Source organism: Bidens hawaiensis, unplaced genomic scaffold, assembly GCF_021521415.1.
Source record: "Bidens hawaiensis isolate Kalapana, Puna unplaced genomic scaffold, B.hawaiensis_p1.1 tig00036779_1, whole genome shotgun sequence".
NCBI classification, from domain to species: Eukaryota; Viridiplantae; Streptophyta; class Magnoliopsida; order Asterales; family Asteraceae; genus Bidens; species Bidens hawaiensis.
In genome coordinates this window covers 165,291-181,267 of record NW_027496422.1, presented here as the reverse complement: position 1 = coordinate 181,267, position 15,977 = coordinate 165,291, and the positions used below count along the sequence as shown (strand labels likewise).

At 36.9% G+C, this 15,977-nt stretch overlaps 1 protein-coding gene across 1 annotated transcript; it reads right to left on the bottom strand.

Moving 5' to 3' along the window:
* Positions 1-188: 188 nt before the first annotated feature.
* LOC143588813 (protein RST1-like) lies at positions 189-10,896 on the bottom strand. Its single transcript, XM_077069726.1, has 25 exons — positions 10,441-10,896; positions 10,063-10,344; positions 9,874-9,957; positions 8,432-8,708; positions 8,015-8,250; positions 6,894-7,077; positions 6,621-6,814; positions 6,446-6,546; positions 6,223-6,298; positions 5,998-6,129; positions 5,836-5,917; positions 5,629-5,701; positions 5,382-5,550; positions 5,137-5,267; positions 4,942-5,033; positions 4,751-4,842; positions 4,455-4,670; positions 4,292-4,369; positions 3,821-4,003; positions 2,864-3,727; positions 2,286-2,564; positions 1,434-2,096; positions 1,102-1,252; positions 876-994; positions 189-713 (listed from the first exon to the last, which is right to left on the bottom strand). Exons 1-25 carry the CDS (start codon positions 10,828-10,830, stop codon positions 357-359), a joined length of 5,505 nt encoding a protein of 1,834 aa, XP_076925841.1. The 5' UTR covers positions 10,831-10,896; the 3' UTR covers positions 189-356.
* Between the last annotated feature and the right edge of the window lie 5,081 nt (positions 10,897-15,977).

Sequence of the window (15,977 nt, the reverse complement as noted above, 5' to 3'; positions counted from 1 at the left end):
CTAAACGTTAGTTCCATATGGGCCGCCAGCCGGTTGTAAGTTTCAAACCTGGCCAAACAGTTAAATCATCATAGTTGAACCGTTTGAAACTCAAATCGGCTAAGCAAGTTAAACAACTTGCTTCGTTTTGGACAGCATTTGTTCCTTTCTGTCACAACTTTTGGCGTCACTTTAAGTTGATTTTATTTTTGTTATTGGTTAAAAACTCACAATAACCATCTCTAAATGATTGATCATGAAGAATAAAACAGATCTTAGTAATTCATCATTTCTATAAGCAACTATAAATAATTTTAATCTGTAATCATGTAACAATAAACATAAATCTACTAGTGTACATACACGCCAGAGCAAGTTCAAGGGACGGTCATATTGGCAAGCATAAGCCGCTGCTCGGGAGGCAGATGGTCTTTGAAAGCAACACAGGTATGATGCATCACCTTTAACAGAAACACACTCGTGTCTTTCTCTGATTCATCAAGCGACCCTTGGCTTGAAAAGTCAATAGCATTAGTAACAAATTCATATATACGCTTAGTTGAAGTCCATATAAGCGAAACCACCGAATCGGCCACTACCGCCCAGTTATTATCATCTAACAGTAGAGAAGTAAGGGTTACGGGTAGGTCACTCAATACAGTATTAGGTTTTAAGATCAGAAGTGGCATATACTTGGACAAGCTGCCACATAGCAAACTAATAAACTGCATTGCCTGCAATAGAATTAGAATAAACTGCACCTCATTAGATGGATAGCATACTTCATGTATAATATGTTTGATTTAAAAGTCTCAAAAGCTACAGAAACAATTAATGTAGATTTAAATTTCCCTTTTCAGGTAATTATAGTGTGTGATTAAAGAATTATTACTTACTGTCGTTGGGTAACTTGTGACACAACTAATTTCAGCAGCAGCAACAAGCCACTGTCGTTTGACACTTCCTTCAGCATGCTGCAAAGCCATCACTACTTCAACCAAAATATCCCATATAACTGCATCAACATATACAAACATTACTCATGCAAAAAAAACAATTTTATATACACAAACACAATTATATATGCATACAAGTTCAAAAGACAGGTATTAGAACACTGACCATCAGATCTGAAGTTTAGTATGTAAGCTTTTAGTTTTGACAATTGGATTAGCGAAACAGAACCCATCTCCACCAGTCTTGCTCTAGCTATCATTTTTTTCTTCGCATCAAGAAACTGATGACTTTCCTGACTGAAACTCGTCTCTGGAATCTGTACATGGTAACAACTGAATCAACTTAGGATATCCAACGACAATAGGGCCAAATTTTCAAAATCTTGATAATCTGTGTTAAATATAACATATGACTTTATAACAGATCTTTTTAGTAGGTTGTATTAAGTAACAGTACAAGTAAATAGATTGAATCTACAAAATGGAAAGATACGTCACCTGCAAAAAATGTGACAACCAGTCGGGACGGGCCTTCCCCAGACATCTTACTGCTTCAGACCACTCCTCCCTCTCATAAGCTCTGTTATTTTCTGAAAACCTTAACCCCGGAAATTCTGACAACAGTGAAAAGAGCAACTCCATGCAATTCTCAAATTTAGGCATAAGTTTTTCACAATCAAGATAAGCTTCTTCAAAACACAAGCGAACACCCTTCCAGAAAGATGTTCTTAACAGGCTTTTCTGTTCAGGATTATAAACTTTATCAGACGAAAAAGGTGACTGTACAAAATTTGCCACATCATCAAATAACATTTCAAGTCTAGATCCAGAGAATATCTTTAACGTGTGTGGCAGGTGAGAAAGTATGCACAGCTGCAGGTTCATTTCAAGCATTTTGAATCTCGAGAGGTCAAACAGCTCATCAAGGAAAGTAAGCAAAGCATCAAAGTTGCTGCCATGAACCAAAGAGAATAATAAACATTCCTCCCTTAGTTTTCGGTTTTCATGATTATATTCTCCTTGTGATATTTCAGAAACCTGCTCCTCGTATCTCATGCACCTTCTAATGATTGGCCCCCATTCAAGCTGTGGCAACCTTGGAGCACTGGTGAGACATCTCAAAACAGTTGCAACTGTGTTGACGTGTGAACATGTAGCAATCTGATAACAAACAAGTGAAAAAAGTATAATGTCAACAAAAAATTATTTATTAAATTTCAAAATTAATATTTTCAGCAAGGATATATGCATAAAAATTATTAATACTTTAAGGTTCAAACAGCTGTGGATTAACGAGCTTATTTAGAAGGCAGTTGAGGCTTAAAAGTATAATAAAGATAGGCTACGCACCCCAGAGAAGTTCGGATTCATTAGCCACATGCTAAGTTTCATGACAATGCTATCCTCAGGGAATGATTGGGATGTAGAATTAAGTTTTGCTCTGTCTTCATTGTGAAGATCACTAGACCATATGTAATGTCTAAGAAAAGAAACTGCCCAAGAGGCATAGTGTTGCAGTTGTTTGTCATCAGAATGTTGAGCAACAAGAAAGATATCTTGTATTAATGATGTCAAATTTTGCTCCATAACAGAATTTGAGAATAAAGGACCAGTAATGTATGAAGAATCCTGTTGGAAAACCAGTTAGCAGTAAAGTTCAGTTATAAAGAAGCTACAAAATGCAACTCATACAATGACAATGCTGGATAACTAAAGGTAGCAAAACACTGAAACAGACAGGTCAAAACATGCCGGGTTATGCTGACCTGTTGACTCTTAACATCTCTTTTTTTTAGAAAAATCATTAACTTTCTAGTTTCAGCCCGTTCAAATTGATTTAGCCCATTTGACCCATTTGAAATGAAACAAGCCCAAATGGACCCGTTCAAAAGTAAACGGGTCAAAATTTGCACATTTAAATAATGTACCTTATGTTTGGAATTAGATGAAGAAAAGGATAAAGGGCAGTGAAGAAACAAGGTCCCACCCCCTGCTCCTAATGCATTTACAACTCCAAGCATTGCACCCAAATGCATTAAAGGCGGCTGCGGATTTGAGTAGATTTTCTTAAACATATCTAGCAAATCCCCAACACACTTGACATCCAGTGAATGGATCCCTTCATTTAAAACACATCCAAGAAAATTTCCTGCTCCAACACAAGATGCCATCAACAAGCTCTGACGGAAGGTTCCAGAACTTTTGGTAGAAACCAGTTCGTTAATGAGGTCACGATACCCACTCACAAGATATTCCAACTCAGCACCATCAATCAATTCTACTTTCTGGGAAAATGATACTACAAATGGAATTGCAAGACAAGCCCCCATTGACAAAACTGGTTCTAAGGGATTCTCAAGAGAAATCCATGATATAATTAAGTTTTTTATCTTCTTAACTGCATCTATACGCCCTGTTCTGTATATTGCAGTAACAGAACTTCCTAAACCAATGATAAGTCCTGAAACACCCCATATATCTTCCTCTACATAACCAGAACTTTGGTTAAAAACGTTTGGAGTAATATCTGGATTAGTAGTGTTTGTTACTTGGGGGAAGTATTCAGTTAGGGTTTGGAGAATGGTAGTTGAAGATTGTGCATACTGATCTATTAACCGACATAAAGTCCTAACAATCTTTCCAAGTAATTCGGTTTCATGTGTCTCGTAAGATTCTTTATTCAAATAATGGTCATCTCCTGCTTGAAAACGTGTAAGAAGATCTTGACATGAATAACCTAAAGCAACTCCACAAGCCCCTCTTACCAAAGTACTTTTACTTGTACATGCAACCTACAAAATGTGTTAATAACTTATCATTTAATATTCTTTATATAACAAGCGGAGAAGTTGAAGGTCTATGAAAAAGGTCAGAGATGTTAGTACCTCAATAAGTGCATTGACGTTTTGGAACTTTTGTTTGTGATCAGTTACATGCAAGCAACTTGAGATAATTCCAAGCGAAATTGCAGCTGACCACTGTCGATATTCATGTTCATGCTGAAATAGCCAGCTCAGCAGATACTTTGAGGCACTTGCTTTTGAAGCATGTGCAGATGGGGGAAGAACCTGCCACGTCACACCACTAAAAAATTACCAACAGTAATCACATGCTAATCAAGTACTAGAAAAAAGAAACAAGAATATGTTTTCTGTTCGTCAGATATGTTATGTTTTGCTTTTGCTTGTGATTTTTTTTCAACTTATGTGTTATTGTATTTTGGTATAGTTGTAGTTTTAGTTGGTTATTGGAAGGTTGTATTCAGTTGGTTTCCAATTGTAGGATTGTAGTTCTGGTCAGAGGTTCAATAAATTCTCAATCATACAATTTGAGTAAGGAACCAGGGTAACATTTACCTGACAAAGTGCACCCACAGCAAGTCCAATATTCTCAGCAGACCTAGGGATAGATTTCTCAGCTATTTGTATCATACACTGCATGAACATCATTATTAATAAGAACATCAAAATGATAGAGATAAGGTAGAGTAATATATAAAAAATAGACGAAAAGTTGAACCTTGAGAATATCATCTGCTGCTTTGGAAGTTGTATCCAGCACACTAGAGGATGCCTTAACATTCATTAATGTTATGCAACCCTGTAGCCAACGTTTCAGAAAAGGTTTCCAAGATTGCAGTGACAGAAGTGCAACTATTATATTCCTTAACAGCTGTAGTGAAGCAGCTATCTCCACTAATGCATTCTCGTATCTGCCATGTAAATCGTGCAAGGCCTGAAAACTAAGAATTGCAAATGTAACAACATGGTGATAATATAATGATGACAGTATCACAACTATACTACATGTTTTACCTTCGATCCTCCTTGATTATTTTCACCTTTTGCACTAATAGAAAAATGAAATAGAGCTGCGCCTGGGAGTGCTCTAAGTTTACTATTAGCTCCTGCAAGTAAGATGGTAATACAGCTTAAGCACACATGTTGTATATGCATACACACTAATTTTATGCATAATTACATTACAGTTATTTTCATATTCACACCTGAAAGGCCAATAGCCCGAGGAAAGACATCTAGCAATTTCTCAATCTTATTGGCTGGTGCCCTTTTCTCCTTTACTAGTCTTCGCCTTGTGCTGGTAATAATAAGAACAAAACAAGAAGCATGTCTCAGAAACATGATATATGATCACATAACACTCAAGTATAAAAAAAGTTCAAAAGAAAACATGTCTTAACATGTGTTCGTGTGTTATTATCTTCATTTCAAATTTCTCCATGGCCTCAAGAACCTTGAGATCAACCTCAGAAACAAGCACCTCCATGTTCTTTTCCCTGAAATCCGGCAAGAACTGTCGAATATGAGGTACCTAAAAAATGTCATAAGGTTGAACGCAAACAACTCAGCCAATCTAGAATAAAGGCCGTCAAATAGGTCAAATGGTGCATCATTGACTTTTCATAAAATTAGATTAGAAATATACCTCATAACGAGTTAATGCCTCAAAAGCAGTTACTCTAGCATCTGCCCATGAAGGGATATGACAAGAGCGTTTGGATGTGGCAACTTCCCATAGTATCTGCAAAACATGTGTTGCGTATTCTGGATATGCTTCAGCATCCATCGCACCCCATCTTAAAAGCAAGCATGTGCTACACAGAAATGAAGTTCAAAATTGTTAGTTGAAACAAGTTTTTAAACGCATATACACTAAGTCATTTTGGACTTACTTCTTTGCAACAATTGGATCTGTAGAGTAGCTAGAGACATACTTTCCTATGACGCCCCAAGCAGTATAAAAATCTGGATAACATTTAGAACAAATATTTTCAAAATCAGCTGATCTTATAATAAACATAATCTCTCATATAAAAACAAAGAAGCACACTATCACTTGTGCCTTCAACACTCACAACATTTAATCAAGTAGGTCTTACCAATCACATCAGCTTCACAGAGAAGGGAAAGGCTTTGAATACCAAGAGTTTTAACTATAGCATCTGTGCTCTCAATGCATGCCTACAAATTGCATGAAAAAATTAGAGAGCAGAAAAATATGTTTTTGGAAAAATTAAGGAGAAATTAGTTACAAGTCCTACCTCGACAGACAAAATAATGTCTACACCCCTGTCAGGATTTTTTTTACAAACATCCCGAATAGTAACAGCCGTGCTTATACAAATACTTCTCTCGTACTTGAACAGAGTGAATGCTTCTGGAAGTAATAAACCCTTACAAGAAAATAAAATTCATAGTAAAGTGATAATGTAAGAAAATAAAATTCATAGGTAAGAATAGTGAATGCTTCTGGAAGTAATCCAAACCTGCAAACTTCCAAAAACACGGTCGCTAATCTCCCAAGTCTTACAAAGCAAACGCAAAGCAGTAGCATATAACACTCTAGAACACAATAAGCCAAAAAAATGCTTATTTAAAATAGACAACAATCATAGAATTCGATACTAACAACATTGCTACACAACTTTGCTACTAAATATTCACAATTATGAATACAAAAACGAAAGAATATATGTGTAGGCAACATACGGATTTGCATCTTTTTGAAGCATTGGTAAGATTGTCTGAACTACAAGTGGTATCATTGCAGGATGTGACACAAGTGAGGGAAGCATTTTTAAAAGTTTTAGCTGCAGCAATTGCAATAGATTAATAGAAGTAAATATAAAAGTTAAAGAATAAAGGCTAACAAGATGTAGCATACCAATATATCATGGAAGTCTATTTCTTCAGATTTACCAGAGAATACATTATGGTAAAACAAAATTACTAGAAATAACGGAACACCAAGTTTGGGATCCATATTGCCAGTAACAGCTAGGAGATCTATTGCAGAGTCCCCCAATGTAGGATGTACAACTAGAACACTGGCAATTGCACCAAGCAGTGGCGGAATTTCTACAATATATAATTATTATATTCTGTTATTAAAATCATTAACAAATAATATCTTGGCAAAGAGAAAAACCAATATTACCATGAAGAAAGATCTCCTGTGACTGAGATTTAGAAAGGGGTGATTTTTGATTCTCAACCATCCATTTACAATAGTCTGTTACTGAGGGTGTCCAAGTTTTCGCAGAATTCTGTTTTTCTTCTAAAGCTTTATCATCAAATGATACCCATTGTAGATAAAAAGAACCAGATAAGAAAGTTTGATCCTGAAATAACAACAGTCCATGGTTACATACTCAGATGCTATGCTATCAATATCGGTGCTATAGCGGTTAGCGGCTCATCAGTAAAATAGCGGTCCAAATAGCGGTTCCGATATTTGCGGCGGTATTTACCGCTATTTGCCGCTATTTGACAACCGATATATCGGTTTTATCGGCGAGTTTATCAGTAAAATATTTTTGACCCAATTTTGTTATTACTTTCTGGCCCAAACCCTTACCTATTTTTGGAATTTGGCCCATAGCCCAATTCCATTTTATTTAATCCTAAGCCCTAAATCTGATTATTATTGAAAGACTTAAAGACATCGACAGTCAACTTCCTGTTTCTTCTCCAGTCTCCAGCCACTCATCTCACCATCAAATTGGTTAGTTTTTTCATCTCATATTCTCATCCGGTTCATCTCATATTCTCTCCAATCAATTAGTAATTTGTTATCAGTTAGTAATTTGTTAATTATTAATTTATTAACAAATAGAGATGATGGTGATGCTACAGTTGAAGTGGACGATCTTGAACAACTATTGGAGGATTTGGTTGATGTGGACTCGGAGGATGATTTCATGGCTTTCGATTAATTGATTGAATCATGTCTTAAATTAAAAATATTGTTATTTTGTATTTTGAATTGTTAGACTTTTATGATTTTGGTATTAAGACTTTAGTATTAATATTATTAGATAACTTTTGGTGTTATATATATATACAAATATACACACACACACACACACCGCTATCCCACCGCAATAAGATATCGGTCATTGACCGATATCCGCTATTTTTTGGCATTAACTGCATAGCTCAGATTTCCGTCCCATTGCAACATGACGAAGCAAAAATGCAATGCTATGAATTAAGATACCGTGTTTGAAGAAAGTAAAATGATTGCATATCCCCTAAAAAGGGAGTAAATAACTTCACCTGAAACCACAAATGACGGAAGACCCTAAACAGGATGTCTTCCAATCTGCTGACACGTGGAAACCTTTCTTCCATAAGCAATTCATTTATGGGAGTAACCAAGAAACTAGCAGAGAGCTTTCCTAATATAAGAAGCAACTCAGAAGCTGCTTCTTTAACATATTTGGAAGGAGATGACATAAGATTGATGGTAGGGAAAACAAATAAAATCTCTTCATGCAAATCAATCATCGTTTCTGCGAGTGTAGAATCAATATCAGCTGAATAAAAAACACAAAAAAGAAGATGCATCTCGAAAGTGCAACATAAAACAACTTTTTACTCTTCAGTAAGCTAGCAAACACCTTTAGCAAGTGTAAGCTTATTGCATTTTAAAAATAAAACATAAGTGAGTCAGAAAAATCTGACCATATTTACCATTTCTGTTTTTCCACTTTATAAGATCGAGAACCAACTTTAGTATTGATAATTGTATGTGTTCCAGCTCTGACTGAATGAGACTAACAAACAATGACAACATCACAGATGATACTTCAGGTATAAACTTCAAACCAAGTTCTGCCTGCACAACTATTAAACGCCTTGACATATCAAATATGCACTCTTCTCCACCAGAATACTTGTGAATATCTGTGCACAGTGAAAACACCATCTCTAAAAGTTCTGCTCCGCATAATTGTGCTTCATGAATCAGCTGGTTGTCAAAGATTAAGTCAAACACAAAACTTTATAACTTTTCATGTTTATTCAAGCCCAAAGAGTTTTCTTAAGTAGTAACACCATTTCAAGGAAAAATACAATAAAAAGCCAACTGTTTTTTTTTGTTATAAAAGTTCCTTAACAACTTTTTACACGTAAAAGTCCCTGTACATGCTAACTTTGAGCACAATCATGAAAAAAATATTTTAAACAAATGTTTTGTTCATGAATGAGTTTAAGAACACATGTTTTGTTCATTCATTTATGTCCGTGAGCGTCTGTTTATGTTCGTTTATTTACGTTTGTTTAAATTTTAATAAATGCATAATTATTTATATTTATATAAATATAAACATGAATACATATGTTTGGATGAATTGTGATGTATTAGACTTGTTCGTTTGTGTTCATTGGCTATGCAGTCGATATCCCCGATATATCATCGATATATCATCGATATATCGGTCCCTTGGTAGAATATCGGTGCAATATCAGTTATAACATCGGTCCCGATATTATCGGCAATATTAGCCGGTATATCACCAATTTTCCCGATATCAGATTTTTTGTTCGTTTTTGTTTTTTAATAATAATAAATGTCCATTTAAGCTTGTTTGTTTATGTTCGTTTGTGCTTGTTTACGTTCATGAACCATTTGTTTAACTTTAAATGGATGAACATGAATGAATACGAACATGCCCATTATCTAAATGAACGAACATGAACAAATTAAAAAGTTGTTTGATTATGTGTTCGTGGTGAGTTTAAGTTAAATGAACGAACACGAGCGTACCCTCGTTTGTGTTTGTTTGGTTCGTTTACATACCTATACGATATCCAATTCTTAACAACTATAATTCACAGTATTCATCCCAAATTTTTAAATCCAACAAGGAAACTCAATATTGTAAAAAATGCTTGCATCTTAACATTTGTAATTTTAAGATGATGACTTTGAGTTACATGAAATTAGTGGTTTGTTCTTTAAGTTAAAAGAAAAATTCCACGAGTGTGTTCAAAATCAGCATGTACAGGGGCTTTCATGTGCAAAAAAATGCGGAGGAACTTTTATAGGAAAAAACTGAAAGTATATTGATTTTTTATGGTAATTTCCCTTCAATATACAAAAACATCATCTAATCTAAATTCAATTGACATACCACGCCATCACCAGCCAATTGGCTCAAAACCGCAACAAATGCATCCACTATAGTCCCCATGAGGTAAGAAACATTAACCACATCCTATGAAAACATTATCAGGAAAGAAATCAGTATGCAACACTATGATAATGAAAAGATCAATAAAATCAAACACAGCCTAAAAACTTCAAGAACACATTCACTTACTTCTGCACTATCACAATGAATATACTTAAAGCATCCCATCAACAGCTTGAAAACAGGAATCGCATCTTGAGAAAACGAACAACACAGCGAAGCAATCGAAGACAAAAGATTCCTCGCAAACGAAGCTGTCGTCGCCGATGACGGCATCTGTACGACCAAAAAGTTTAAAAACGGTCTCAAGAATTCACAAACTGCTTCCATTCCCAAATGCCTATTCCGCATAATAAATAAAACCACCTGCCGCACAAGCTCCAATTGAACCTCTGTTCGCGAAGAAACAATCTAACAACCATCAAACATCCAACATCAACACATCATAAACTTAAGCAACAGTATTAAATTAAATTGATAATCAAATAAATAATATTCAAAATATACCTTAACGAAAGGATGAGCCTCGGGCGATTGAAACCGAGACCGAAACGAAACATTATCATTTTGAAACCCTAACTGAACGAGAAACCCTAAGGCTTTAACGAAAACATTAACAAAACGGGAATCGGAGCCTTCGAGAGCAGACTGGAGCTCCAATAACCCGAGAGAAAGATCCAATTTGGAGTCTTTAACGAGTAGGCAAAGCTCTCGGACAGACTGGTCGATAACTGCCGGTGAATTTGAAGTGAGGCATTGAGCTACGGCGTGTAATCCGGAGTCGGATTCGGGTCCGGTGGATGAACGGAGGTTGTGGAATATGGATGTAACGGCGAGTTTCTGGAGTGATGGTTGAGGTACACGTGTTCTCTCCAGGTAAAGGTTATATGAGTCCATGGCTGTTGACGAAATATTCGCCGGCGAGAGTTGTGTGGCGTTACCGGGAGAGGACGGTTCGCATACTTGTATGCGAGCGAGTCTCACGAACCGGGGGGTTATAACCGATGGTTAATTTTCAGTTTTTTTTTAAAGATCAAATATTTGGTTTTGGTTTGGTTTTCTTTTTTTTTAAAAAAAAAAAAAAATTCGAACCGATTGATGTTGATGAAGATTATGAATATGATAAATATTGAGGCTAATGTTTGAAGATGAACAAGATAATGAATGAAAATTGAGACTAAACTTTTATTGTTTTTTGAATATGAATTTTGTTGAATTCTAAACTTTATTACTCTAGCAATTTTGAATTCATATGGTTCCACGACTCCAAGTAACTCATGCATATTTTTGTTTTTTGAATTTGGTGCTGCTTAACGTACCCCCTGTAACGATTCCGGTAAATTCAGGTATACCCTAGCCGGTATATACTATTTATGTGTTATTTAATAATGAATATATGAATTATAATGCGTTTATACGAGTATGTAAGATTCACTTTACGGATTATACTCGATTATACAGTTAATCGTATTGGAAATACGATTAGCCGATTAACGGTTATTGAAGCCCGAACGATCGGGGATTGCATTATAGACGAAATATATAATAATTAGTGATGTTTACGAAGTATTAAAGCTTCGGGATAAGTGAGTTAAAGCACAGAAAAAGGATCTTCGATTTAATGGTACGTCGGTACATTAAACGAAACCTTTAATACCAAACCGAGCAAGAGACGATCGATTAAGCCGAAAAAGATGCGCAATTATTAATAATATGATGTTTTAAGCTAATTAATGTCATGGTTTAAGTTTTTAAAGTTTTTAAGTTGGTTTTATATAAACTTCATTTTTAAGCCGAAAACGACCATTTTAGCCTCGTTTTAAGTTAGATTAAACATTTAACCGAAAAAACGAACTGAACCAGATTATCCAAAACGTTATCCAGATTTCAGAGATCCAAATAAGTGGCTAAGAATGGAGAAGTGGGTCCCACCCCACTCCCCCCTTTACACCGATCGGACAAGGAGGGTGAAAACCCCCTTGCCTCTCATCTTTTTTACATCAACCCTTCAACAAATCTTCCTTCTCTCTCAACTTCATGATCTAAAACCGAGATTTTGTAGCAAGAAAACAAGGTAAAGATCGAGTTATTTACGTTTTCATCTTCGTTTCTTGAGTTTATTTGCAAGAAAATGAGGTTTCAAAGATGAAAACCGATTCTTGCATGATCAAGTGATGTATACGGGTTATACAAGGGATCTTAGTCCAAGAAAGGGTTAAACGAACCAAAAAAAACGAATTTTTACGGTTTAAATCTTTGTTTTCAAATCATAACCGAAACCATGAAAGAAATGGCTTGATTGTGGATGTAACTTGCTTGGTGTGGTGTTATTGTGCTTGTAGGTGTTGTATCTAGTTGTTAGCAAAGGCTAGAAAGCGAGATCCTTGCGATTTGAAGCTAGAAACACAAGGTAGTTCGGTTTTTGTATGATGTTTGTGTTTTGGACAGATTGTGATGTGTTTAGAGTTAGGTCATGAAATTTTACAGAGGTGTTAGATATATGAAAATATGAGTTCTGTGAAATTTTGGTAATTTTTTGACAAAGGATGAATATTTGGTGAATTTAATGCTCGGTTTTGGCCAAAAATGGTGAAAAATAGTTAAATATCATGAAAAATTCTGGAAAATTCCAGATAAGCTTTTTATAACATGTATAAGTCACACACAAAATTTTAGGTCAGTTGGAGAAGTCTAAGTAGGCTTTTCGGTTAAACGAGTTCTAGGGTTTTCTAGCTCGGTTTTAGTGAAAATGGCATGTAAAAAGAGATTTTGGTTCTGGAAAAATTGCAGGGGACTATGGGGATGGCAGGGGTCATCCAGGAAAAATTTGGGATTTTTCTAAGATCGTTTAGTATTTACGACATATTTAGTGTTTAAATGGTGTTTAAAAATAGATAAATAAATTTTAAATATAAAAATTAATTCTGGAAATATTTTTATAAAATTCCCCACTGTCAAAAAGTGATTTGTGCAAAATTTCAAGATCCGAGACTAAACGGATAATTATTTGTGCTAAAAAGAAAATAAAACAAACTTTTAAAGCTTAAAAGGCGGTAAACCGGTAAAGTTCGCCTAAACGAGCTGACTGGCGTATAAAAACCCTAAAAATGAACTATTTTCATATAATTGAGTTATAAAAGTAAAAATGAATCATCCGAAAATAATCCGGATGATTTGAGTAATTTTATCCGATTTAACAGTTTCCGGTGCATTAAAGACGGAAACAGGTCCCACGGCCAATCGGAGCGTCTAAACCGAGCTCTAAATTCACAACTTTAATTAAATTATCAGTCAACAACTATTTTCGGGTCGTGTGTGACCAAACTCATTTTTGAAACGTAAAAACGGATAACCGTGCTAGGCACGCAAAACGGGGAAAAACGACTAATAGTGATTTTGACTAGTGAACTCTAAACGATATCACAATCTGAGTCCGGAGAAATGTTTCTGGGTTAACATTGCCCCCGGAACGGTTACAGTACTGGGTTAACAGTGTCCCCAGATGTACCGGTTAACACGGTTAAAGTTATATTTATAATGATTGTATAGTAACAGACTTAGGGATCATATTACAGATCCGGGCTAGTAGCTGGCGTACTGTGTTACTTAATTGCTTACGATAAGGTGAGTTTCACGAGCCCCTTTTTCTGAATTGTTTTTAAATATTTTCCCGGGGCGGAAAGCATGTTACTATTGAAATGTTTAAGTACATACTGAACGCATGGATTTGCGTGTATTTATAAATATTTGATTGTACGGAATGGGTACAGTACTGGGTTAACAGTGTCCCCCAGATGTCCTTAGAAGTGTTTCTGGGTTAACATTGCCCCCGGAATGAGTACTGTACTGGGTTAACAGTGTCACCAGATGTCCCTAGAAGTGTTTCTGGGTTAACATTGCCCCCGGAATGGGTACTGTACTGGGTTAACAGTGTCTCCAGATGTCCCTAGAAGTGTTTCTGGGTTAACATTGCCCCCGGAACGGGTACAGTACTGGGTTAACAAAGGTTTCACTTGTGGGTTCAGCATAATTACATCGCTAATATATGATTATTATAATGATTTGTCACAGTTGTTTAAATTAGTGAAACTCACCAACTATTCGTAGTTGACTCGCTTTCTTTATATGCTTTCTAGTTACTCCCAAACTGGAATAAGTGCTACATGCTTGACGATGCGTGCTTTTTGTGGAAGCTTAATGATCTTTTTGTATTAAATATGTTAATGTATTGTTGGTAAAACTTATGTGTTAACGCCTAGATGGTAACTAAACTCGGAACAATGTAATATGATGTAAATTAATGTAGTGGTGTTTTCTTTATAAGCAATGCTGTTGATATCAGACGTGTCTGTTGCATCCCGTTTACGTTTCCGCTGCGGTTACGGGGTGTTACAGAACTTGGTATCAGAGCCATTGGTTATAAAGAATTAGGATGTCTTTAAAAGATACCTAAAATATAACCAGTAGCTCAAGTATTATAGGATCTGAATATCAACTAATAATTTATAGTGACGAGATCTGGATGAACTTGGATGGACAAGTGAGTTATTATGGTCCGGAACATAATAACAGACTTGTCCAGACGAGGGAATTCATGGGAAGTCACGGGGAACGTTAATAGGTAAAACCGGCAACATATGTGTAAGTATATGATAATATTTTTATGTGACAAAGTTGTATAAGTATGTGTATATTAATTGTGATTTACATTATGGAAGGAACTATATGTTTGCTAACTTGTGTACAGGTAAGGATGTCGAGGTCTCGAAGTCTGTCAGTGGAGGAGGACCCGGAGGAGGTCAGTTCCGGGAACTCTAGGAGCATACGCTTAGCATCCAGCACTGAGCCTAGTGAGACTAGCCGTAGGAGTGCTAGCTTGTCCTCCCCTACTAGGGTTGCCAGATCCCCCACCCCACCCGCACCACAGGACACCCCTACCCCTCCCAGACCCGGTCCCCGCCTCACAGCGCGGATCAGTGTTCCTTATGTCCCACCTACCTCTACCCCACCCAGACCCATTTACCACAGGGGCGAGTCCTCCCGCCCCCAGCCTGAGCCTGTGCCTCCACCCGTGTGGGGTACCCCTAGGCTGGAGAGGGATGAGCGTCCCTCCTCCGAGGCTGCATGGCTCCGAGTGCTCACTGAGCAGGTGGTTGATCACACCATCGCCTTGACGGTGGGGATCCAGAGGAGGAGGCACTTGGCGGACTGCGTACTGGACAGCCAGTACGCGATTGGCCAGCTGAGGAGGGAGAGTGCATACTCCCAGTGGATGATTGACCGGATGGAGACACGGATCCGGGGTTTGATGGCGGTGTTGGTGGTGATGGTGGCAGTGTTGGTGTGGTTGGTATACCACCATGTTTAGTTATGTTAGGGTGGTAGTAGTTAGGGTCCGCTTTTTGATACTCTGTGTAAGCAGTTAGTGGCGATGCTAACATAGAGTGAATCTTGGGTAGTTATAGTACAGCCACTAGCCCATAGGGGGTCTTTTTTTTTTTTTTTTGGGAATATCATTGTAGATACTTTTGGTGTATCATTCAAGCACTGACCCATAGCGGGTTATGTCGAAATGATGCCGATGTAGGACTGATGTATGAAAACTTAATCTATGGGCTGATGTTTATGTAATGTGTACTGATGTTTATGTAATATGTACTGATGTTTATTAATGAATGGAATGTGTGTTGTGTATCGATATTGGAATTTGTATTAATTATGTGTATTTCTCTTAATGTTGTGTAGAATGGCACCAAAACGGTCAGCTCGAACGTCAGAAGTGGATGTGGACAGTCTGATTGCTCGTCAGTTAGAGGCGGCGATACCGGATATAGTATCGCGCATCGCCGCCAGTATTAATAATACGACCAATCCAGCCCCTGCGAGCAATCAAACGACCACCAATAATGATGGGGAACAAAATGTGAACCCTCCACCGAACGGTAACCCGATTCCGAGTAATGACGCACCGCCTAGGGTGGTCGTTACAGACAGTAATGGCCCTGTACCTAGTGTAGAAACTAACCGCACTGAACCGACTCCTG

Coding starts and splice junctions, on each gene's coding strand:
- LOC143588813 (XM_077069726.1), bottom strand. CDS start 10,830: ATGGACTCATATAACCTTTACCTGGAGAGAACACGTGTACCTCAACCA. Junction 9,958..10,062: donor TTCATTGTGATAGTGCAGAA/GTAAGTGAATGT, acceptor ATGTTTTCATAG/GATGTGGTTAATGTTTCTTA. Junction 8,251..8,431: donor AAAGTGGAAAAACAGAAATG/GTAAATATGGTC, acceptor CTACACTCGCAG/AAACGATGATTGATTTGCAT.